A 26692-nucleotide genomic window follows, 5' to 3' on the forward strand; every position below is an offset into this window, starting at 1 on the left:
TAGGGAGCTCTATTGCTCAGCCTGATCGAGTCAGTATGCATCAGGGTGGCTGCTGTAAAGCAACAGTAACACGTCCAGGCTTGTATTGCATGAACCGTCGCAGCTTTCTTAGTTTCATATTGTCGTATAAGAAGTTTCACATTGTCAATCAGTTGGTGTGCGCTGTAGGTGAGGCACATGCTGCAGTGCGCAGGTTTCAGGGACTTTAACTGGGGTTTCGGGAAAGGCTTACTGAGTTTAGTGCCACTGGAGCCGCCACCAGCAGTTTGGGAACAGGACAGTAATGGGTTTCCATGGGAACGCACTGGAGCTCCAATGGATCAGAGGTCAAAAGCTCCGAGGGGTCTACTGGAGAGAGAGAGAGAGAGAGAGAGAGAGAGAGAGTGGGGGGTATTAAATGTATGTTTATAACCTTCACAAGAAGGCTAATGTTGTTAGTTAGCATGTTTAGCATTTTGATTGCGACCAAGGAAGATGGTCAAGCTAGTGCTGAGGTTGTTTTCATGGATACAGGTACTGTCAGTGTTAAAAGGACAATATTTTGAGAGTTTCAACTAAATGTCATAAACGTCTTTATTCAGGCTGAAGATTTTTCAGGTCTTTATCAGACAGAGGAAAAAACGGAAAGCATCTTTGACCTGATACTGGATTAAAAGTCACCTGATCTTTATAGTAAATATAGTAAAGTTTTATTTTTTTCTCTTATGGTTCTCACGTCATTTGAAGTCAGTGAGTGTCTTATAAAATTATATGACAACAGGTACATCAACAAAAACAAGTGATGCTTTATGTTCGTCGATGTTTAAGTTCTCGTGATGCACAAAAATGAACAGCAGTAAATTTATGGAGGAAAAGATGGTTCCTTTTCTGAGCTGGATCATTGGAAAAATAAGGGCAGAAACAGAAACAAGTATGATAATGTTAAGTTTTTCTTCTAAAGCTGTTTAAAAAAAGCGTTGAAGCCATTTTTTAAAATCATGAAAGTCAATTGTGGCAAACTAATACTAATCCTATTAGGGGCTGATGTTATTATAAACATACTACATCCTTAACTCCTCAGTAATCTCAGTCTTTATGGCTTCATGAAGCTACATTGTAAAACTGAGCATTTTATCTCTTCTTCACTGAAATCTAAATGCATACATTGAAATTTAGGTTGCCAGAGTTTGAACACACATTTATTCCGCTTGATCATAATGTTCCCAATTATACTCAGACCAGATCGAACGACAGTAACAGGCATCTGTTCTGGATTACTGCAATCTATTTCAGGAACATGGGAAGAAGATGAAACAAAAGTTGTGACCATTTGTTGAGAAAAGCTATCTTTGCTAAAAGAGACTTAATAGAGTATCAAATGATGTCAGTTGATGTTTTTAACAATGCTGTTAGTATTTTTGAAACTGCAATTTCCATTAGTGAAGGTTTGCAAGACCACATACTGTGTGTCAATAGATCGAACAGAGCAACCATAAAGACAGAGATGAAATGGTTCAACATCAGACTAAGACATTTAGACAAAACAGTTGCTTATTTAAAGGTTCCTCTCAAACCAATAGTTTTCATTTGCTCACATGACAACAGACTGAAAAACAAAGACACATGAAATGTCAACGTAAAACATGAGACACAAGCAGATGTTTCTTTAGCTCGATGAAAAAAAAAAAGACTGATCAAGACCTACAGAGCTAAAATAATAGAGAACTGAAACGAAGGAGCAAACCTGATTCGAGGCGGCAGATTCAGCGAAAGGAACATTGGTGACTGGGGTCGAGGCCGACGAAACAGTGGAGGTGGTGGCACCGTGCATCATGGGAACTTTTATTCAGGCGAGTCAGACGAAAGACAGAAGACGAGGATGTGGGCGGGGAGGGGGAGGAGGAGGAGGAGGAGGAGGAGGAGGAGGAGGAGGAGGAGGAAGGGGGGGGGGGGACAGGAATGATATGGTTACCATGGCAAAATGTGTCGGATCAAAAGTCATGGCACAAGTCAAGTGATATTGCCAGGATGAATTTGAACAAGTATCAGGACACATGCAAAAACAAGACGTAAAGAAAATTACATATTTAATTAGCCAACCGGTTACAAAATAAAAGAAAAAGCTTTGTTCACCAACAAATGGTAGTTAAACAAATAAGGCAATACACAGTCATACAATCTAATCAGACGGGAGTATCTGATAATTGTATTCAATGGGCGGAGCATGTGTATGGAGGGAGCAAATGAACCATAAGAAAAAAGTATTTTACAGTAACATATACTGTTTATAATGTGACAGAAATTTCTTTTCAGAAATAGTCCTGTAAGGTGAATACACGACTATTTCTATTTAAAATCAGCAGAGAAAATGTCTATTTTCATGTACTTGTAATTTGACATTAATTTAGTGAAAAATTCCAGTTGGTCTCGTCGTTTTAAATTTACTTTCTATCAGCATATTTATTACAAACTAAAACCAAAAGTAATGTTTTGGGACAAATTATAGTTCGTTCAGTAGTCACGGACTAATGCTAAATCTGAAAACAACTATATAATGTCCGTTTGTGGAGGAGTTGTTTTAAGTTTGAGAAAATAGTAACAGTAGAAAGACAATGTTTTCCTCCCAGTACCCACGTATTCTGGTAAACAGGGGGAATATTTATCTATCTCACTGGGACAAGCTTGATCAACATGGACATCCAGTCGCACAACACAACAAATACTGCACGTGACATGGCACAGTTTCACTTTCAAATTATTTGTTGGAACAAATGATGACAGTTAAATAAAAGCACATTTAGGAGCATTGGGAGTTAGCGTATAGGTTATGCAGAAGTGTGAAGATTTTATTGTACATAAAATAGACCTAAATGATTTCTCTCTAATAAAATGTTTAATGATGCAAAATATTTCTAAAAACTCTTTGAGAAAAGGACATGATATTTAATTTTTAATTTTAGTATAAAATGTGTGGTATTGGTAAGGTTCCCTGACTTACTATGTTTTGTTTGGACATGATTAATAATATTCACTCTGAGTCAAACACGTCAGTATGTGCATTGATCATTGTTGGTCTTAACATCCAGCTTGAAGGCTCACTACACCAGACTGGTGTCATGGAGTAGAGTACGGTGAACCAGTTAAGTGTCCTGGGATTTTTTGTGACATTGAAACACAATCTTTGTCCATCCCTACAGGGGTTTTCATTTCTGCTGCCTTTGATGAACTGTGTGGAAATATACACCATGTTTAATGGACATCTCTGTCACACTTCTGCCATATGTTGAGGAGGAACACCATTTTGGAACAACATTTTTATTAGTTTGGTGAATTTAATTCCAACACTGCCACACCCAACTCACATCTGACTATAGGTCACCTGTTTAACAGAAAAGTTGTATTATACACTGAAACCAAGGATTTCACATTTTCCAGGTGTGCAAGGTCAAATGAAAAGACGTTTGGTTGTATTACGTGATTTTTCATCTAATGTTGCTAGACAGCAAAGAAGTCAGACAATGTCGACCATTCCTTCTTCAGACTAGACCATTTTACTTGAATCCATCTGAGTGACTCAACATTATTGAAGTGTAATATTAAATCACTGGAGACCTGCTGTAGGATGGACAACTCACAATTGGACCAAAAGAAACAAAACAGAGAGGTGGACAACAATAACAACAGTTGTAAATAATCTATTTTCCATTTAACAGCAACAGACAGACTCATCATACTGTTGTTGTATGAAAACATTAGCAAGGCTAGCAGCTGTCTCAGACGTGATCTCATTTTCAACGATTAAACTAGAATATTCTGGTATCTTTTGTAGATATCTGGATCACACATCTACCAAAACCTCTTTAAAACTCCCTTTCAATCCAGTGCTACACATCTTAGTTGAGACCTGTTAAGCTTAGCTTCTGGGAGGTCTAAGGGGGCTGGTACATGTGAGGTCTGTGCAGGGATAGACTATAGCTAGTCCCCTCCCCACTAGGTCCAGGCACTGACGGGAGGCTGCTTGGGTTTTGCCTACAGTGACTCCACTTCCTCTTTTTCCCAACGGCCCTCTGCTGCCAGTAGCCCTCCCTGAGCTACCTGAGCTGGCTTCACCTGCATGTACACATACAGCACTTGAACACACTGCAAAGACTACAGCTAAAGGCCTGTTGGTACATACACTACAAGCATGTGCTGGTGGCAGTAGTCAGTATTCATCATTCAAAGGGGAAAACTTGAATAGGTACTATTAGCTGGGAGGCCAAGAAGCTAGGAGGAGCAAACCATTGTTACAGAGCTGGATTTTCCTGAATCATGATGATCAGTTGAGCTGCAGTTTATTCATTTTAGATAATCAGTTGTTCAAATAAGAAGAAGATGTAAAACTAGAAAAGCCTTCTGCGTGCACTTTAAACTTTTCTTGCGAGCTCTGGTGATGATCAGCCAGTCAGATGATCTCTCTCTTCAACTCGTTCCAACTCTGACTCAACCTGCTGAATTGGTCCAACTAGTGCCAACAGGACACACCGCCAAAACTACAGCCATAAACTCACTGGCCGTTGGCTAGGTGTGCCTTAAAGGTTCCAACGCTCCATGTTGACCACTGACATCAAAGATATGAAAGCAAACAGAAATGAAGCAATAACATCTGCACCTGCAATTTAATATCATCTGCAATATTTAATCCTGGTACTTTAACCCTGCCATGAAACACAAAACAAGTTTCAGATGAGAGCAGAAGAGATGTTCAGCAAGAGGACAACAAGAAGGAAAATTAGTAAGAAGAAGGTATAATTGACAACAGCAGATCAAGGCAAGTCTGAAGGTTTCAGGTTAGTGCAGGCAACACAAGCAACATCAACACTGCTGCAGTTATTGCAAACTCGTGCCAGAGTGCCATTAAGACACACGGATACAAGTTGTTAAGACAGGGAAAAGATATGACAGCGCTGATTGGTATTTTTATAATGCAGTAATGGCCACTCAAAAACCAAGAAAGAAAGAATGGGCAGATATACTTTCTGTTGAGCACAGGTACAGTGTGGGTGTTTTGGCTGCATAACTCTGGCTTATCATTAATTCATGCCTGGCAGCCATCAAGCCTTTCACTTGTCACAGTTTCTTTATATTTCCCATGAAACAAAAATATTTTTCTTTGTGTTGATACCTTCTTTTTTCTTTTCTAATTGCTTTTAGTGAAATGTATAGTACAATACATAAATACTGTGAAATGAAATATAATCACATTAAACCTTAATGTAATAACCTAAATGATATACCTTTGTTGTTAAATAATAACTCAACAGTTTAATGAATGCAGAAACGCATATCAATGAAGACTCCAAACCATTTCATGGGACATTTAATACAGTTTAAACTGAAGGGTGACGTTTTCAGTGTTGTCTGTTCTTTGATGACACTGTACGCTGCCACTTTCTTCTACCAACTTCTAATTCCAACCAAAATCAAAGGACCTCCAACATCTTCATCGTCCGATATGACTGATTATAAGAACACTCACCCGTCCATATAACAGTATTCCCACATAAAGGCATTCTGATGCATATTTTGTCAGCTATTTGTTTGTACTACTTACTGTAATATATTTATTCAAACCTCGTTTGAGGCCTCAACTGCTCTTATTACACATCAAACAAGAGTGAATCACATGAAAGCATCACAGGGGACAGTGGAAGGAAGAGAAGCGTAACGTAATAGCAGAGGTAAAAGCAAGCGGTTAGACTCCAGAGAAGAAATGGACGCAGCATGTATCCTGATTCCAATACACCTGTAATTCCTTGTATCCCACATTGTTACCCAGTTCCCTACCACTGCATTTGTCTGCACAGATTATTTCTGGATAAAGTTTCAAGGATTTGTGAATCAAGGGTAACTCCTAAATGTGTGACAGGTAAACACTGGTGTCTGTCCAGAAACTCACCAGTGGGGATAAAGGCTGGTTGCTGAAGCTGCATGTTAGCCAGGGCTTGCTGGTAGTGGAACATGCTGGGGTTAAAGACATGGGCAGCAGCTCCGTTGCTCTTCTCTAAGATTTGCCGCTTTGGTAGAGACTGCACGGCCCCTGGAGGAAGAGCCTGGCCAGATAAAGAAAAGAAATTTTTATCTTTAATAACAGCTCAGGCACTTGAAACCCCATTATCTGGTGTCAGTGTTTTTCAGACTAATCATCCAGCTGGTGTGGATGTTTCCTACCACCACAGGAGGGCAGTGTAGTCTATAGGACCAGCTGGAATGACGTAGGCCCAGAGGTCAGGCCAAGAGCAAAATGGGATTGCTATGCTTTCATTCTCTAACGCAGAGGTCTTCAACAGGGGGTCCGCGACCCCTAGGGGGTCCGCGGAGGTACTGCAGGGGGGTCGCGAAAATGTTTTGATTGATTAGACATTTTTTTATATTCACCTCCACAATTTTTTTTAAACACACATGAAGTTCTTTTTAAATGTTATACAGCTTGGGGATTATGGGGAAAAGAATCAAGGCTCTAACTATTATATAACATATATTTATGGGCGATTTCCTGATAGTAGTGATCATAAACGGCAACAGAGTCAACCATCTTGATGTAAATAAACGATCTATGCTGCTGTGCCACTCACGAGGCCGTATGTGACACACTCTGTCAGGTTCCCCGTGAGCTCATTCATGCTAGTAGCTGGCAGCTGTTTTGAAGAGAGAAATGAAAAAATGGATCGATTTTTAACACGCCAAAACAGGATTCACTGCCCATACTACATGTATCTTTAAAATTAAGACATGAATCTGTCAATGTTAGGCTATAGTTAAGTATTGTATGCATATGCACATGTTTTAAAAATGTCAATTTCAATATTTTTTGTGCATGGTTACATGCAATTGACTGACATTGATAATCTTGGTAGGTATCAGTTTGAGGTATGTTTATAAATGGCAGTGGCACGGCCACCCATACCACTGTACCTTGCATGTTCAAAATAAAAACATGAATATATTAACCTGTTTATTATTTTAATATCTTAGTATTGAATGCAGAACAACAAGGTACATTTCTACAAGGCACTATAGGACCGGTTTAATATAAAACACAATTTTATACAATATATATATATAAGTAGGGGGTCCCCGCTCCATCTCTCCATCAGATTGGGGGTCCTTGGCCTGGAAAACGTTGAAGACCCCTGCTCTAACGGGCTGGTGCTGAAACATTAAACTGCAGCAGAAGATATGGATATCCAGCATTACTCATATTAGTAAAATACACCGTAGATATAAAACTTAAGACACACAGCACATTGTTGATGGATGTTATGCCAGGCTGTTCCATGAATACATTTTAATTATACCATCTGATTTATCTCGGATCTGTGTAACAAAAATGAAACGAAATAAATGGTAGTATGTATTAACACTGAACATAATGTTTATAATTATTTTCTTTTTACAATTTTTAACATCCACTTTTTTGACTCCTTGTTTTTTTTCTGCATCATTTCTGCCTTTATTACGTTAAAGGTGACTGCTAACGTTAGGCCTCGACGGCGGCTTCATTATAGATCCAGACTCAGATACGGTAACAGACATGGATGAAAACCGTCACTATCTAATTTGAAAATGTCCGTAGCAGGATACTTTGATACCTTGGTCCTTTATTGCATAAGGAAACAAAATGCAAATATAAAATAAGAAAATCTGCTGCTGTTTCAGGGGCACCGTTGTGTGAAACATATTTGGCGAAGGTTGACTTGGCTTACAACAGGTTTCACATGATCAGAGTCTTCACTAATATTTACTTTTTGGTAAAAATAACAAAGGGATTTCAGTATTTGTCTCTGTCACAGAGTTGGGAAGGACTCACCAAGGGCGCAGACGTCGTGTTTTGACTAGCTTGGTGTTGTGTAGCCTTGATCCTGGCCTGCAAGTGAGCCGGAGGATGGAAGTACTTGCACTTGTCTCGGCTGCAGCGGCCTTTAATGTAATCCATGCAGACAATGACGGAGTTTTCGCTGCAGTCCACCATGCCAGCCTCCAGGGGGTGAGCATAGCGACAGTCACTCTCACCACGTGTGCAGTTACCCCGCTGGAATTCCCGACAAACCTGGCAGGGCCAGCGGGAGCACCGGTCAACATTTACCTTTCATCATACTTTTGCCAAACATAGAAACACAACAACTGCATGCAGGCTGCATACCTCCAGCTTGTCTGTGCGCACATGTTTTTGTGCTGAGGTTCCATTCCCCATGGCTGCCAGGCTGGTGGGACTCCCAGGGACCAGAAGGGGAGTGCTGGGAAGCAGCTCAGGCATCAAGCCCATGGCTGGGCCCATGTGGCTGAGATATGGACTAAATGCCATACTTGGATTTGTTGCCAGGGAATGTGTCACTGGGAATGTTGTCTGAGAGAACCGCAGAAACAAAAGGAAGACAATTTATGGCAGAGCTTTCTCTGGCTTTAGGGGATTTGGTGGTAACATAACAAGTGCTGTGTGTGTTTACAGGGACAGGAACAAATCTACAGCTGTGCTACTATACCTGACAAAAACTTGAGCATGGATAATATGTAATATATTCTGTGTATTATTATATATTCAGCAAATTCCCTTTTATTCACTTTGCCTTCTAAATCCACCATCACTATTCCTGAATATAACTGCATAGTATCAAAATCTAAGCAGGAAACATTGGCTTAAAATTTAAATAATATATGTATGCTGTATTTTTCTGTCTAATTTGCCTTAATAAGTGGACAGAAGAAGAAAGGATTAACTGCAGGCATAACCACTTGATAACAGAAATATCGGAGCCTCCTTATTGCTGGATTATTGCATCACTCACATTTACACACAGTACAGCATTAGTATATTGACAAATCATTTCAAACACGCTGCATCAAGGGAAAGGTTTTTCGGACGGGCTGCGCTCACTATGGGCTGCAGCTGTGCTCCAGGCAACATGAACTGCATCTGTTGAGCCAACATGGCTGCTGCGGCCTTCTGCTGGATTAGGTTGTTCCTCCCGTTAATCTCCAGCTGGGTTTTCAGGTGCGGCGGTGGGTGCAAGTATTTACAGTTCTCTCGCGTGCAGCGCCCCTGAAAAGAGATAAGAAAGGTGAGGGTAAAAGCGTGCAGACAGTCTGACACTTAGCAGGGTCTTGAGAATAATGTGATTGAGAAACTAAATCAACCAAGGGCATGTCTTGATGCATATAATCAAATACAATTTGTTAAACTAAACATAAAGGATCAAGTGCATTTTCAGAGCAGACTAAGAACCATGTCTTGTAAATTTTGGTGAAATGAAGTACTAATGAAGCCCCTGAAGAGCTTACGTTGCATAATTCATGAGAAATGTGCAGCTGATCTGAGAGGAACAGAGATCTGAAAGCTTAACTGGCACTCATTTAAGTAATTTCTATTTTCTATTGAACTATATAATATAAAATGTATGTATAGTCAAAATTAATTGCAAAATTGGACATTTTGGGCCCTTACGCTTTGTGTGAAACGACAGGTGTGGCATTGGAGCCAGCTTTGGACTTTTCCACGGTAGCAAAGCAGAAACACTGAGACAACAGATAAAACTGGAGTGAAAACATATGCTCAACTCTCACTGTCCTGTACGAGAGATTCTGTACCTCCACCTGGAAGATATCAGTGCGAAAATAACCTTGTTTCAAGAGAGAGTAAAAAGTATGTATCCAAAAGTGTTGCTTAAAGAAGAGCCAAATGGAAAATAGAAACTTTTAATTTCTTTATGTTAATATAGTATTTAAAAATAATAGTGGTTACAGGACTGAAAGTATCTAGTTAATATAAAACTAAAAAGCACAATACAGTAGTCCCACATCGATAGTTATTCAAGTATTGCAGTAGAAAAATGGTCCCTGCCAGTGTTAGATCAGTATGAGCTACCTGAATTAGTTTTAACAAATCTTTACATTACAGAAATAATCATTTATAAACTCACCAGATCTTATCTTAATAAGCAACAGAACAAACAGCTAGGAGTCTCCAACAGATGCAATGTTGTAAAAGGTCCAATATGTATAATGTGTAATAGTTCAGAAGCACTTGACTAAAATGTATAACACATGCCTTCATTTCCACACCAGCTTTAAAAAGCATAGTTGGGAAATTGCCTGATTATAATTTCTCTATTCTCACCTCCAAACGTCAGAAGTTAAACGGCACACCTGAAGCTGTGAAGAAGTGTCTTGCTAAATTTTACAAGCATGTGGAGGGTTTTATCCGACACGAAGCTTTTTGAATAAATCAAACAAGCACACGTTTCTGCTGGAACAATGTGTTCAGATACCTACAGTTCATTACGAAACACACCTGGCCCAACGAGACTTTGTTAGAAATGATAATGTAATGAACACAGAGCACTATTCATTACTATTCATTAACAAAGCAGCTTGGAACGTGTTGGTCGAGCAGCCAGAGTGCAGCTGCTGGGTTTTCAATTTGAAAATGAGCGCAAAGGTTCATTCAGCAAATGCAGATGTAAACGATGACATAACCTCATAAAATCTTACACATTTTGAAGCAAGTTGTTGCCATTTACATGAAATAGAGAGAGAGAGAGAGCGCAATGGGATCAGCAGTGTTTTAGATTATAAATTAACTGATGATGAGTCAGCTGAACAATTTAATGCAAATTATGCTAATATTACTAGTAAATAATATGTGGATTTACTTTAATTAATTGTCTCGTAACATTTGAAATCTAATTTAATTAATTTTAAGTTTTAATATTTCTGTAAAATGTTTCAAGTCCTCACAGGACTGAACGTATCAAACTGCTTTGATTTATTTTATTTCAGTTTTAGATGAAAAGCTATCCCACATCAGCAGCCATGGCTACACGCCACATTAATGAATACATGCAAACCTTCATATTTATCATTTTGGCCTTTTGACAAATATTAAATCAGATTTTTTCTTAAGGTAATTCATTTGTCTCAGCAGTGTCCTTCCCTCAGACTGGGGAAGGTGAAGATGGTGCTGCAGGAACACTGCAGGTCATCGCGCACTCAGAGGAGAAACTGCAGTCTACATTAAACCCCCTGGGTCGACGGCAGCAGTCCCCCCCTGCAGATGAGCTGTTAACCTGCTAAACTACCTCCACCGAGTGTCAGCCACAGGCCTCGTCACCAAACCACACCCACACAAACCAGCTCCTATTAGGTGATCGTGGCCAAAGCTGTACAACTGACAGAGTCTGAGGACAAACTGACGTCATGACGCAGAGACTCTGACGACGATGGATGATGTCGCTCTCAGATGAGGAGGACACGTATAAGACAAGAGGAAACCGCAGTGTTTCTTACAGCAGCATCCATTCACACAGCCTCACACACAGCCGGCTGAAAACCGGTCAGGATGGTATACACGTTTACACAAACACTCCCACCTACATTGGAGATGCAAACAAGCTTTGCGTCAGTGCCCTGTGTGTTTAGGGATGAGTCTGTAATGAAGAGTGAGTCCCAAGAGCCCAACATGACCGCTCCACCTCAGAGGGAAAGAAAGAGCACCCATTAATGAGCCAAATGGTGCACTTCATGCAATGCGTGCTTCAAAAAACAAAACTTGGACTAAACTAATGTTTGACTTTGAGCTCTGGCAGCATGAACATGGATACAGATACAAATATATAATCACCGGGGCAGCAAAGGAGGCCAACAATAAGCGGTGCTGAGGAGAGTATTGGGTCAGGAATCTCCTTTGGGTAACCATAGCAACATACTATGCAATACAGAGAAAGTCTCTGTTCATACAGTAGTGTGCTGTTGATGCATTCAGCAAGAAGAGAGAGTAGGGACATAAATAAATATGTCCTCTGCAGACATATTTTTAAAGCCGTATTAAGCCCCACATTAAAATGAGACACACTTTATGGTTTTCTTTAGTTAAAAGTGCAGCTCACCAAAGTCTGGGCTCAGTCTACATGTCAGCCATGTAGCGATGAAGACTTTGTCAAATAATCAATTAGCTGATCAACAGACATCTTTAATTTTAGACTTGCTATCTTTTTTTAGGACATATCTCAATCGTTTGAAGGACGGACATCCCTGCAGGTCACACTATCAAAACCACACTTTGGCATTCAGGTATGAATTTTCACTTGTTCTGTAATCGTGACAAAACATCTGCAAAACCGCCTACGAGCCTCAGGTGAGCTCTATGTTTGAGTTTTAATTAGCAAATGTTAGCATGATCACACAAAACGTATATAAATGTTCTGATTCCAGTCTCTCGAATATTAGGATTTCTATATTTTGGTAGCCATAGCAACCGATCATCATCTTATATGATAGTAAACTCGGTGTCTAATTGTACCGAAGAGAACTTGTGTTGGATTCGTATCTATTATTTTATAGAACAAAAAAATGTATTATGTGCAAAAGTATTCTGTGGATTCATCCATGCTTACAATATGTCCAGCAGAAACCCAATAGTGGTGTCATTCATAGGCAGCACGGCTATTGTACCTACTGTGTGTTGATGCTGGGCAGATGTGATGTCCACACTAATCATTTGAAATGACAACTGCACTCTGGTTAACAAGGTAAAGGGAACTAAGCAACGAGCTCCTCCCTCCCCCCCTCCCTCCCTCCCTCCCCTGCAGCAGGTTCAGAGCGACTAGACAGAGCTAATGGAGGAGCAACAGTGAATGACAGTGGTCGGCTTGGACCAGCCTGGAGATGCCAGATATGGGAGGGACAGTGAGGAGGGAAGCCATTAGCAGATAAATCCATAAAAATTAACAATGCAGGGAGTGGTGGGTGGAGAGCAGGAGGAAGGAGTGATGCTGTAGAGCAGCCGTGTTAGGTACAGAGCATGGTGTGTCTTTGTTTTTTTTTATTCTAGTCAGTTGACCGAAAACAACAATTGTCAGCTGAGTATAATCCTGTACAACAATGAGGGCAGAAGCACCGAGGTGGCTGTGGACATAATGTGCTGGCACTACAGCTCTGCTGCAACCCCTGATGAAGAAACTGGTTTGACCTTCAACTGCCAACAACTTCAGATCTCTGTCAAACTAACAACATGACCCCAGTGCTTCAAACAACCAAACATGGCCTTTAATGCGCTTTCAGTGACTTTGGTACAAAGCAGCTCGCCTCTTTCTTCCGTCAATGTAACCAGTACAGAGCCAGGCTGTTGCTTTGTGCTAAAAACAGCCGTGCCACTCAGGAAGATCAAACTATCCAATGGGTATGCACTCCTGTGCTGTTGCTAGGCCCCCTCTCTCTCTCTCTCTCTCTCTCTCTCTCTCTCTCCATGCTCTGGAGGACATAACACAGAAAAATGGCTGAATAATAAATTCTAACTCAATAAACGAGGAGACAGCAGCTGCACTCAGACAGAAAGCCCCTTGTCTGGATCTCACTCTCTCACTGCAAAACCTCCAACAAACACACATGCATCCAGAGGCATGCACACACACGCACACATAGCAACGGTCCATTCTTGATTTTAGCATAATCGGCCACTGATGGTTGAAACTTCTCAAACATACAGTAACGCGTCATCACTACTCAAACAGTTTTTTTCACGATCTTTGAGTAGTGCTCTGTGGTGGTGAAGAAAGGATGAGAGTCAGGACAGCAGCTGCAGTGATGTTGAAGCAGCACGACCGACTAGCCCACATCAGTGGTGGGGGAGGAACAGACCATCAGCAGAGCAGCTTTATGAGGAACTACGCCTGGGCCGAATGAAGCAATAAATATCCTGATAACCACAAGACATTCTTCTGATGTTGTGTTAGTTATAGAAAATCAAATGTCAGCTTGACTGGTTTAAAGCACAGTAGAGCATTAGCATGAAAATAATTGATTCTGACTAACTCAAAGGTGATGATTAATGCTTAGTAACCAGACAGTAATCAGTAATCAGACACCTGTGAAATATATGTTTGAGTTCAGCTTTAAATGAATGCAAGATTTTAAAACTACAGGTAAAGAAAGCAACAATGCAGCTTAGCTAAATAACTGGGCTAGTGTTAGTTAGTGCTGTTAGAGTAAGCAATAGAAATATATATCTGCATTGGCACAGTGAGAGTCCAATATTAACTTAAGACAAATCTGATATTTCTTGTCAAGAATCTGTTTACCCTCCCGTCAGTCCATATTCACTCAAAACAAGAAATAATCACTTTGTAAATTTTCTGTTTATAATATTGGGTTGCCACTTGAGCATCAATCATGACACACAGATTTTATTGTGAAAATCCTAAGCCACGCAACCACATTTGTTCCAGCAATTTCCATTTGACGACGGAGAAATGACAGAGCAATAAGACTAATGAAACTCAACTCTCTGGATCTCAAACACTAATTTTATAAAAAAATAAATATATATAAATATTCTACAAAATAAGAAAAAAAATCCTTGTTTTGTCAAACACATGGGGTTAATAAACCCATTTTTTTGTATTTTAATGCAAACATTTCAAGATGAAGTTGCTTTTTAAATATGATTTTCTGATTTTAATGCAAATGATTGATGATATGGACTGTAGGATGGTACTTCTGGTACACATGTTCCCAATTCCATAGACAAAGATATTTCCATTACTCCATTAGAATCATTTAAAACAAATAGCAGGGTATCTAATGCAGCAAAATAAATATCTAGTTTGAAATTTTGAAATGCACTGTATCATAGCTTACAACATATAACTATCATGGAATGACATTAGTTGAAACTCACTGATCTAGACTGTATGGTGACAGGACAAATATGTCATTTTCAGCTGGTTCATGAATGAAGCGTTGAAAACTCTACGCAGGGGGAAAGGGAAGCAATAACTGACAGAGTTAACAAGGTTTCCACCAACATATTGTTTAGGGCGTACATCACCTATATTCTGAATCATTCACCCCAATGAATCTTTAAATGATATATTGTACTGTAGCCTCTTCTCCTGTTTCCCTAAAGGTGGACCAACAGATCTGAAACTCTAGAAAACCCTGGATTGTATGTGTGGATGAGTTTGTGTGTAAATGTCCATTAGCACAACCTCATATAATACTACGCAGAGCCAAAAGGCATCAACAAACCTGACACAGGCTAAACAGAAACAAACAAGCTGTAAAATGGCAGGGACTGTTACCTTGAGTGAATCAAAGCAGGCGATGACTCGGCCATTCTCCACATGACAGCTCCGGGAGGGATGTGCAAACTTACACTCGGCGTCAGATCGCGAGCAGGTGCCTCTCTGAAACTCACGACACACTTCCAAGGTCAGCCATTTGGTATCCCGTCCCATGGTCATGCTGACAGCCATCAGAGATGCTCACAAACACTGAGCAGCGGTGCCGGCAGATGGACGGAAAACTGTCTGATGAGAGCAAGGGTGACTAATAGTGATTCAAGAAAAAAAAAAATCCCCAGCAAAGCACAGAGGAAACAGAAGCAAAAATATTTTAGGTTTTTTCCTTAGTGGCGCGAGTCCCTTTGGCTGGTGTATTGTGGGGGATGTTTATTAGTTTTTCCTGGGAAAAGTGGCAGCTGAAGTTTCACTGGGGTGAGATGGAGGGGGCTGACTGTGAGCAGAGACCAGCTCTGTCTCAGAAGAAGAAAGAAAAAAGAGGGAAACTACTCTGAGGACATCACTCTGGCATGCTTGGATGTGTCGCTGAGTGTCTGTGCATTCACCTGTACCAAATGACACCCACAGTAAGTCACTGGTACAGTCACGTCAACATGGCCAAGGCCGGGGCAGTCACTGCTCTACTGTAGTTATATCTGTGTGGCAGAGAAACTAAAAAGATTTCTGTAGAGCAAAAAAAAAAAAGAATCAGAGCCTTACGCGGTAATGTCCTTGCAGTAATGAAACGAGGCGGCTGCTCAGCTCAGAGTATATCGAGACTGCAGCTCAGCAACGTGGGATGTATGGCTCTGGGGCTGTCAGGATAAAATATAGCCTCCATTCAAGGCCAAACATACACTGAGCCCTGGGCTGCTGTAATCCCGCAACGAATCCTTGCAGTAGGCACTTTGGAGTTCAACTTCCTCCTCTCACTTCAGTCTCCGTCTCATCCCTCCTTCCCGTTCCCTCTATTCTTCCGTTGTCATCTTCCTCACTGGCGTCTCTGCTGCACGTCCTTGCTTGTTGCCTTGCTGTGGATTGCAAACACAGAAACATTAATTTAAAGCTTTAAGAAAACAGCAGCCTGTTGAGGAGACAATGTTAATGGAAAGCGACAACCTTGTGCAGAGCTTGTTTGAACGGAGCCTGACGAGGACCACGAGGCAGGAGGGTGGAAGCAAAAGAGCCAAAGAGAAGAAAGCGAGGACAAACAAATAGGGCAGCAGAGCACACAGGAGGAAGGGAGGCAGCAACGAACAGGAAAGGGCAAGCTATGTCTTGATTAAGTGATACAAAAGAGAGAGAGAGAGAGAGAGGGAGAGGGAGAGGGAGAGAGGGAGGATGGAGGGAGATTGTAGGCAGGACAGAGACGTCACTTCAACTCCCGTGAGCTCCTCGGAGCAGAAAGTAATTGACTAACTTAACGTAAATCACCTTGCAATATACGGTGTCCTTGAAGTGGTGAAAGCTGGCACGTGTGGTTGAAACAGATGATTTCCAGACAGTTATTAATGTGGAGGAAAGAAGTAGGAAAAGGAGAGACAGGGCAGCAAAGGGAAGGGGTAATTCTTCACAACTGCAGCCGCTTTGTTTGATGCAAACCAACAGCCAATCAGACGGACTTTTACAAACAGGCAGGGTACGTCACTGACCAATGACGGAGCATTTTAAAACTCAGCTCCTCCCTTCACAGAGCCTGTCCTTGTTCCTCTGGCTTTTTTCGTGGCTACAAGCACAGTCATGGTAGTCATGGTTGAGCCACATGCTAATATTCAAACTGTACAACTGCTCTGAGCGGTCTCCAAACAGCTGTTTCTTCTCACAGACATGGAGGAGTACACGTTGTGTCTTTTTCAAACAGAGGACAACACTGCAGTATGATGTAAGGATGATGCATGCAGCCTGCTGTGCAGCTCTCAGGGAGTAGAGTGACGTGTCTGGACACTAAGTGAATACAGATAATAATCAGTGAGATGACACACAGAGATGAAACTACAATTTAGCTCGACACAGCAGGGTAAAGTCCAAACTGCATTTTGGACTTTGAAAATGAAAGATAAAGGAACACTATCCTGCATAAACCTGAGGCTATAGTTGCACATTTATTCACAAAGTGAACAAACAATAGGCAAGATTCAGGAGAGGAGGAGTGCAAAAAATAGGAGGAGGAGAGGGCGTTGGAGCAGATATTATCAGTCCCTGCGTCTGATGGCGGCAGACACAGACGGAGGAAGCAGCGGGGGGGAGAGTGTGAGTGAACGAGTGTGTGTGAGTGTACGAGTGCATGCAGATACATAGCCCAGAAGGAGAACACCGCAGTGGAGTGGGAGAAGGAGGGATAAGGGGGAGGTGGGAACTGATTTGATACACCCACCTTCATACACAAGAACAAAGACACATCCCAGCCAAAAAAACAACAAAAAAAAACAAAACAGGTAGGGATGAGAGATGAGCAGGTACAGCAATTGCTTTGCTTGCTTAACCATTATGCTTGTCTGTTCCTCCTCCTCCTCCCAGCCTACCAACAGATCAATAGAAACTTTTCTCAAGGGGGACGAGACAAGCATTCCTCCTGCAGCTTTGCCTGTCCTGCATTCAGGTCCACGTCAGTGTCGAGAGGCTTTGCTTACGCACGCCCTGACGATGCAGCTCAACAGTATGCAACCCACATCATCAAAATGCTCCTCACTTCCTCTCCTCACTCCCGCCACAGCAGACACCAAATGGTGCACAGTTGCCATTACAACCGTTCCTGGACTGGACAGCTTCGCTGCAATTCTGGCTCTCCTTCAGAGCCATCCCAGGTTATACTGCACCTGGTATCTTCTGAATATATATAGCGATGACCTTTCATTTGCTGATAAAAGCCGCAGTAAAACTTCAGGAGTTTCACCCTGCCAAAAATTTCACCAATTGTTTAGCTTTGCCTTTGCCTCTATCAAGGCCTTTAGAGATACTGGAAGACAAGAGGGATGGTTTAAAATAGAGAAATCATTCCAGGCAGTAATATGTAAGTAGATTAAAAGTGACGTGCCCACTTTAGGGTTGTATTTGTTGCAACCTGTTCAGACAGAACAATTTGTGAGATAGTAGCCCTGACACTTCAGTTCAGGAAGTCATTTTATTAATTAGTTACTCATAAGAGGGTGTTGCCACTTTATGCCTGAATGCAGAAATGATTATCAAAACCAGGTCTACAGCCAAACTCATGGCTCTGTGAGGCTTTACTGAGACAGCAGTGCATGGAGCCAAACGCACCAGGATGGCAGAATCTGTACAATAACACAACAAGCACATGTAAAGCAGATATATGTTTACCATCGTCAGCCTTTTAGTTTAGTATGTTAATTAGCCCTTAACACAAATGTCAGCAATTTTGCAGGTATCTGGTTTTCAAATTTAATAAAAATATGTTACTCATGAAGTAAATAAAATACTCATGAAGACTCAACAGATCACAATCCATTCTGAAGGAAATGTAAACGTCTGTAGTATATTTACTATTCAACACTTGACATGCCACTACTAACCAAAAATGGCAACCTCATTTTGGCATTATCAGTTCTGTACAAAACAGCATGGGTTAATGACGGACTTTCGTAGTGTAAGTAGTCTACACATGTTCATAGCACCAATAAAAGCCAAAGTACATTAAGTTCCTCAGAAAACTTATAGTACAATTATAGAACTCCCCATCACCTATTCATAAACCAGTGCGCCTGCTACTGGGTGAAACTTTAGGTTCAACGTCTTGGTCGGGGACACTGAACCGGCCTTTTGTTGGCCAGAGTCTGAACTACCAACCCTGCAATTAGCAACCAACCCCTCTCTACCACCTGGGCCGCAGCCATCCATAACTGAATTCCTTAATGCAACCAGATCTTTCCAACATTTAGAAGCTGAGCATGAAGACAGTATCAGTTGGAAGTATCTATTGCCAAGTTGCTCTATTGCACAACACAACAACAGAGATCAAACACGAGGAGGCCAGATGATATACGTGCAGAACAAATAGCCAAGGAGGAAATGGGTAGATGGGAGGTAGATGAAGAAAAAGGACGGAGTAGGGAAAAACATAAAGAGAAGTTGGATGTGTTTACTCTTTTAGCTAAATACTGATCAAGAGACAAGGACTTGATGCTACATTACTCTGCAGTCGCAGCCCACACAGCTGTCTCAGTGTTGTCCAATAATAAGTTAATTAAAGTAAAATGAAACTATATTCAAGAAAGGATGAAAACAAACTTGAGGAACTCTCAAAATTATAAAAAGAAACAACAAAGCTAGCACCTGACCATTGTTGGCCTTTTGTTGGTTGCAAATGGATCGAAACCATTTTCTGTCAATCAACTTATTGAAGAGCAGTTTCAGCTCTGATGCACAGATCCTCTTAGATATGCCACTAAAATGCTGAACTGTCTCACCACTTAATGACAAAGCCAGCTGTATTAAAGAGTGTACATTTTGTACTGAAATAATCTTGGTCCATTGAACTTGTCCGACCTGTACAATGCAGCAAAAAGCAGTTGTATGCGGGGACGCAGCATGGTGAATAAATACAGATTCCCCTAGTTATTAAAAGTCATCATATTGCTGCCTGTCCTCCAGGTGTCTGCACCGGGGCGATGGGTTAACGTGTAGGTGGAACTCGGCTGGAGGAAGCATAAGGAGGACAGATGAGAGCGGCTGCTGTTGACTCCAGCGCACTGCGTCCCTCATCAAACACAGTGCGCCAAAGGACTACCGACAGCGTAACCTTCACCAGAGCTCTGACGTACGCATTATGGCTGATGAACAGGCCGTGTGCCACCCTGCATCTTGCTGCCTCACACCACTAAAACTATCAGATTAACACTGGAAATGAACATGCCCTCTCTCTTCTTTCCTGTTCTCTTTTCTTTTACATGATTATTGAATAGTTAAGTTCCCCCTCTAGTCGTACACTGGAGAAAACCCTTCAGACTGGATCTGTGTGTTGTTTTATTTTCACACGAGAATCTGGGAGTTTCTGGAGTTTAATTTGGAGTTTCCCCAAATCTAAAAGTACGGTAAATTCCATTTTGAGAGCTCATGTGTTTGTGTAAGCTCTAAAAACATGGATCTAAATGATCAATCAGTAAACAGACAATTATTTCAAGAGTGGTGACAAGGATGCGTGCAAACATCAATGATCAGGTGATTGATCCAAAAGCGTAAGGTGAGCAAAGCATAAATCACAATGAGAGTGAAAGCCAGCAGTCTGAAGGGAGGGAGAGATGTAATTAGGTTAAGTATTAGTAATCCTTTCAGCTCATTAAAGCACCACAGCTCCCACTGATGCTAACATACAACAAGGCTATATCCAACAAAGGTTCAACTGGACTTGTAGAGTTTTTTGAGAAGACGTTTCACCGCTCATCCGAGTGGCTTCTTCAGTTCCACCGCCACTCGGATGAGCGGTGGAACGTCTTCTCAAAAAACTCTACAAGTCCAGTTGTCTTTTTTGAACCTTTGTTTTAATATACCATGACCTGGATGACTGAGAGCCTTCACAGACTTACAACAAGGCTATTTCATCATACAGGAGGAACATATCCTGAACACAATTCATCTTAAATTTAACTTTCCTATTTCATTCATAAAAACTGCGTAGGTCCTGGAGATTTGATTTCACTTTGCCACACAGTTTGAGTTGGATGTTTCACATCAACTTTGTGAGAAAATGAATTAAGTTAACTAAGTGGGAAAAACTGTTGATACTGCAGCTGAGCCAGTAAGTTATATTTTTGATTTGTTAGTGCTGCTACAACATTGGTGACTGGTTTTATTTGCACCATAAAAGATGCCAGGCGGTTAATGTGTGTCTGTGTGAGAGGGGAAATGAAAACAGGTTATGTGGGAAATGTGCTGCCGTATGCCCTTGTGTGTGTGTGTGTGTGTGTGTGTTTGTCAGTTTATCTGTGTTTATATTAAGTAAAGAAAAACTAGCTAGACTGGTACATAGTCCACAGCCCGGAGAGCGCGTGAACTTGTCTTGACTGGCTGTATTGTTCAAGTGGGTCGAGATGATGGCAATACATTCGCCAGGAGTGTATACAGTGTTTTATGTGTGGGAAAGTAGTAATAATACAGTATGCAATGGTGGCCTGAATGTTTGACCCCTTATAGGACAAACAAGGACAAGACTAAACGTCCTGCACTGACTGCATGTGTGCATGCAAAATCCTGCAGACAGACAAACAGGGTCGACCTCCAGGTGTTCTAAAGCTGTAACTGATTTAAACTCGGTATTAATACGAACAAAGTGACACAGGGAGTTATTTGACACTGATATTTCTCACTCTTTGGCAAGACAGAAGAATTTGTACTAGAAACACCGACACTAGCCCTAAATATATGCAATAGAATACTATTAAACCAAACCACTCTGTGCAGATCTCTGGCTAAACTATGACAGCATAGTTTGTCTCCAGACAGTAAGAAATCAGACCTGAAGCATGTGAAATGTACATGTACATTACTACTGTGCATGTGCATAACACCGAAATTACAACCCTTATTTAATAATAACAAAGCAAGCCGTAAGCGTACACGCAACAGGCGAGAGTGGAGGCAGCATTTTAAATAGCTGCAATGTATATTTTGTATAAAACACCTCAGCTAGTTATTTAAATGCGCACGGCTGCATTGATATCGCTGCACAGTCAACTGCGCCAGACGTCCTCAGCCTCTTACCTGTTCACAATCCAAACGGATACAAACGTCTTCTCCTATTCTCCCCCACATAAACGTCCTTTTGACCTGCAATACGCTGTGCACTGCCGAGAGGAAGAGAGGAAATAACCTAGCTAGAAATAAGCAAAGGAAAAAAAAAAAAAAAACGTGTTGCCGCCGCGAAGTGAAAGAAAGAAGAAGCGGGGTCTGGCTGGACGGCAGCTGAAGTGTTAGCTGCTACAGACTGAACGGATAACAGATTTGGAAAAAAAAAATCTGAGGGAGGGCAATATGCAGAGGGAGGAGTTGGACGAGAGGGAGTGTGTGTATGTGTTTGCTTCGTTGTTAGATCAGAGTCACGACTAAGGCACGACAGGTATGAAAGTACTTAACACCTGGCAGGTAGGTTAAACCAGGAAGATAGGTGTGTGTGTGGCTAAAAGACGAGAAAGTACAAAATCATAACCATTATATTCAAGATGTGCCACCATATTAACCTTCTTAGTATAGCAGATGAGGATAATTTAATTTAAGGATATAATTTAAATGCGAACTCAGTTGGGCTAATTGACTTGTTAAGTGCTAGCATTTGGCTATTAGCTAGCTAACGTTAATTAACGGTCAAAACGGAAATTCCGAAGTCTAGTAATATAACGCATTTAAACAAAATTCATTGTATATTAATGTTTGTTTTACTGTTTAAGGCAACACATTTATACAGTAGAAACATTTTTACTGTATACAGTAAATATTTACTTCTTACATTCAGGTGTCAGCCAATCATGCAGATGTTAGCAGCATCTACCTGATGCTCGGCAGTTTGACCGAGTTCCGGTCTGTGGTTTTTCATAATAAAACCAAACTGAAATAAAAGAGGATTTAAGCCTATAATATTATCAGTGAGAGGCTTATTTAAAATTATTACTGTAATGAAAGTAACTAAGCTGGCTAAATTTATAGTTTACTATTTTATATATAAGATTTTCAAATTAGTAAACCATACCTGAGCCAAAACAGGAAATTTATTGACCATAATAACATTCTCCTCGCAAAGGTCCTGAAATACAGAACTTGGGTCTAATCTTATTTTTTTAATTATAAAATATTTGTATAATGTATACATATATGGTTTTAAAAGCTTAATTACCTCTAAAACCTTGAATATTTTCTGTATATTGCTGTGTAATACTAATAAATTTAGAGACAGGAATAAAGGTCCCTTTATTAAATCCTGTGAGGATCAGACTGACAAATGATCCTAATCCTGCCTAACCAAATTTAAGAATAAACTGTGATGTCAAATATCACCTCGGCATGTAAAATCAGGAAGTTTTGATTTTATTATAATCGCTCCAGCGCTCCCTGCTGGTGTCCCAGAGGTTTGCAAGTACAACACAAAAGCTTGAAGCTTTTTCTTTTGTGCACAATCAGACGAAGGACATCAGACACAGAAAGACAAATCCTTCGTATGAAAAAAAGAGCAGGAGTTCAATAAATGTAAAATAATTATTTTATATATAAAAACAGATACATTCAGTAATGTTTACAATAACAGTTAATGCTACACATTGAGGTATCTATAAAAAATTCCATTCTCCTTTTTCTGATACTGAAAAAAACACTTAAAAACAGGTACATTTGAAAATGTATGCATTTCAGACAAGACAACAATTTGGCAAATATACAGATTGTTAATCACAAACAGTAGTGTTTATTAAATAGAAAAATTTATCACATTGTTCCTTGTACCAAAGAAAAACACCCCCTCGTTCCAAGCTACATCACAAGATTTCAGAAGTGTTTAAAGTCTATGAGATCTGTGTAGAAGGCTACTCTCTTCAGGTATACAGGATTAGGTAGGATTGCAGATAGCTAGACTTGAATGTCAGTTGTGGCAAAGAAATACAATCAGTATCAATAAATTAAAGTGATGTTGAAACAATTCATGGCAAAAAAAAGAATATGGAAGGCATTTACTAAACTTGGATTCATGAAAACAGACAAGGCAGAAGTTGGCACATTTAGTAATAAGACAACCTACTGCTCGCCTCAATCACTACCATTGCTCCACATTGTCCAGATAGTCCTCCATAGTGCTATTCTCATCCAGATCCCACCAGTCCGGGAGCAGCACTTCAGACTCCACACCGTCTTCAGCAGCATCCTCTCTCCGCTGCTCCTCAATTTTGACAGAATGGCTGTTGGTCAGTCGTGGTATTTCAGTGGGCTTCAGCTGCCTCCCTTGCTTTGTTGTGAGCCTTCCACGGAGCCGCCTCCTCTCCTGTTGCCGCCTCTCCCTGGCTTGCCTGCGCTCCTGCTGCCTCGCCACCTGGAAACGCTGCAGGAAAAGGTCGCGGGCGTACTCATACAGTTCTACGTCCCATCGGTTCAGTTGGCGAATTCTGTGTTGCGTCTCAGAAGGCACCTCAACACTGGATGCCCGTGTACCATTGAGTTGTGTGAAGGGTGCGATGAACTCCAAGTTGAAGGTTCGCTCAAACAGATACTGGGTCTTACGCTGATACTCAGTCAGGCCAAAGAAGGCCATGCCACGTAGGTTGCGTTTTGCACTCTCCAGAAGCACTGCCCAGCGCTCCTCCTCGCTCATGGCGGAGACATTGTAGCAACCCACTAGGCTGAGGTCGGCCAGCATGCGGGTCTGCCGGTTGTTGGCCAGGTTGTACGGGCAGTCCATGAATTCCTGCAGGGTGCAACCTGACCAGTCGTCTCCTGAATAGCAGCTTGGCAGCTCTGTTAGCGTTGGTGAACGTCCGTCACACACATGTAAAGAAGCCTTCCATGTAGCGCCACGTTGGACATGACGCCACTCACTAAGGTAGCGTGATACAGGGTCTCTTAAGATGGTTATATAATAATAGTTCCTACTGGAGAAAAAAAAAAGGCGACAAGTTAGGTCATTCATATCGGCTAATTTCTATTTCAATGTGAAAAACTACAAAAGTACCATTAATAATGTTTGGATATTAAAAGCAAAAACAGGTGAAGGAGACGGTGTAAAATGCAAGAAACTATCCCGTTTCTTTAATCTGAGCAAGTCCTGCTTTGGCAAAATTAAAGCAGTGATCCTGCATCCAAAAACAAAGCTAAGGAGAGAACTTCTTCAGTTCTAAGTGTATTGTTGATGCTTTGTAGTGAATCATAATTAGTGGTAGTGTATAATAAAATGTATGGCATCAGCCTCTTATCATACCTGGGCAGGTTCTTGGGAGCATCTGGGGAGTCCATCCGTGAAGGGACACAGCTGGTCAGTTCAGTCCAGTCAGCATGCAGCCCGCAGCTCCAGCCGGTGGAGAATCGAGAAAAGAGCCAGGTTTCCTTTTTGCCTGGCCGGAAGCAGGTACATTTCTTCTGACCTGCGTGGCATTCGCATGGCCTCTCTAATTGGATATTCCTCACCAGGTGTCGACCAAACGTCGTGCCGCCTGTCTTTTGAATGTGCAGAAAAACTATAACATCATCCCCTTTGATCTTAAAGTCTACAACGCGATTTAAATCTGCTTTGGTGAAGTTGAAGCGAGGGACAAAACGGGCCAGAGCGCCGTCTTCTGCGATGTACGGATCTTTTTGGAGCCCGTCTTGGATGTCACTGCCAGCTCGCCTGGAACTAGTTGCGCTGCCGACGTTAAACCAGGATCCCAGCTGGTGGAGCATCTGGCACTCGGACCTGCTCGGGCACACATACTGGATCATAATGACGCCAAAGAGCAACACCATGAGGAGGACGATCAGGAGTCGGTGGTGGTTGGATTTCTCATCCATCTTCCCGGGACGGACAGAAAAACATCACTCAGGCAGTCCGGACCCCTGCCTCGGCTGGGGGACCTCGGAGTGTATCTCTAATGCGGAAACAATAACAATGCGGCTGTTAGCCAGCCAACGTTAGCTCACCAGAGTACCAGAAACCAGATGATAGAGCGTTAGAATATTTTCCTGTATCGTCAACACCAACGGGTAAAGGTTTCATTTAAAACAGCGGAGTAGTTTTCATCGGCGGTGTTCGTTAGCTCAGTAAATCGCTAATCTTTCTTACGGCATTAAATCCTCGTCTTCCGCGGCCATCGATTCTTGACCTTTCTACCCAGAATCCACCGCGCTCAGTGTAGGCGTCAAACGTACGTCACCGCGAAACGTCGAGATCTGGAGCCGTGGAGACGGAGAGGAGACTGAACGTCATGGTGTTGTCTTGTAACGACGTATGTGCCTTTTAACTGTTGTCGTTTTATGTCCTGTTAATTTGCTTCATTGCTGAAACAGCTCAGTTGGCAGAGCGTCACACTGAAGGCCCCTGGTTCAATTCCCGGTTTCGGCATTTTGGGACGTTTGGGAAGTAACCTGTCCTGGTGGCCACAAGTGAGGTTAAGCGTAAGTGCAAATACCGGTGTTGTAAAATGTACGACTTACATAGGCCAGTGTTCATGCAAACTGGTTTTGAGAAACCTCAGAGTAAAAAACAGGACACTCTTTCATGTAATCATGTCATGTTTCTGGGCATGGCTGCAAAGCACACACACACACACACACACACACACACACACAAAACAAGACCCTAGTGTCCAATGATGATCAGAAACCTCCATACTCTCATGGAAGTGAATATGAAATATATCATATTCCACTAAACTGTAAATATGATCCCACCCACTTCCTACATTAGGCACAAATAAGCCTAATTTTTTTTTCATTGGACCATTTTAAAAAGCAGAGTAGCTGAAATGCAAATAATAGAAAAACTTACTAAACTGATGAATAGATATACACTGCCTGGCCAAACAAATAGTCGCCACCTGGATTTAACTAAGCAAATAGGTACGAGTCTCCTGTTGGATAATTACTGCATGGTGATTATCTTTCAGCTGGCAACAAGTTATTTAACCCCAACTGATGCAATGAGTAGCTTCTCATTTCTT

At 41.4% G+C, this 26692-nt stretch overlaps 2 protein-coding genes across 3 annotated transcripts; both read right to left on the reverse strand.

The window, feature by feature from the left end:
• Window positions 1-212: 212 nt before the first annotated feature.
• Window positions 213-22012, reverse strand: mbnl3 (muscleblind-like splicing regulator 3). Of its 2 annotated transcripts, none has more exons than XM_084549343.1 (8): window positions 21786-22012; window positions 15093-16102; window positions 8894-9058; window positions 8162-8365; window positions 7829-8068; window positions 5918-6071; window positions 1724-1818; window positions 213-348 (listed from the first exon to the last, which is right to left on the reverse strand). In XM_084549343.1, exons 2-8 carry the CDS (start codon window positions 15264-15266, stop codon window positions 346-348), a joined length of 1035 nt encoding a protein of 344 aa, XP_084405469.1. In that variant the 5' UTR covers window positions 15267-16102; window positions 21786-22012; the 3' UTR covers window positions 213-345. The 2 variants fall into 2 exon arrangements, with proteins under 2 accessions (XP_084405469.1, XP_084405468.1); XM_084549342.1 differs by having other exon boundaries at window positions 219-345.
• A 1248-nt stretch (window positions 22013-23260) lies between these two features.
• On the reverse strand, window positions 23261-25860 carry hs6st2 (heparan sulfate 6-O-sulfotransferase 2). Its single transcript, XM_084549496.1, has 2 exons — window positions 24976-25860; window positions 23261-24649 (listed from the first exon to the last, which is right to left on the reverse strand). Exons 1-2 carry the CDS (start codon window positions 25542-25544, stop codon window positions 23821-23823), a joined length of 1398 nt encoding a protein of 465 aa, XP_084405622.1. The 5' UTR covers window positions 25545-25860; the 3' UTR covers window positions 23261-23820.
• Window positions 25861-26692: the final 832 nt, after the last annotated feature.

This window comes from Chelon labrosus (assembly GCF_963514085.1).
Source record: "Chelon labrosus genome assembly, chromosome: 8".
Lineage (NCBI taxonomy): Eukaryota > Metazoa > Chordata > Actinopteri > Mugiliformes > Mugilidae > Chelon > Chelon labrosus.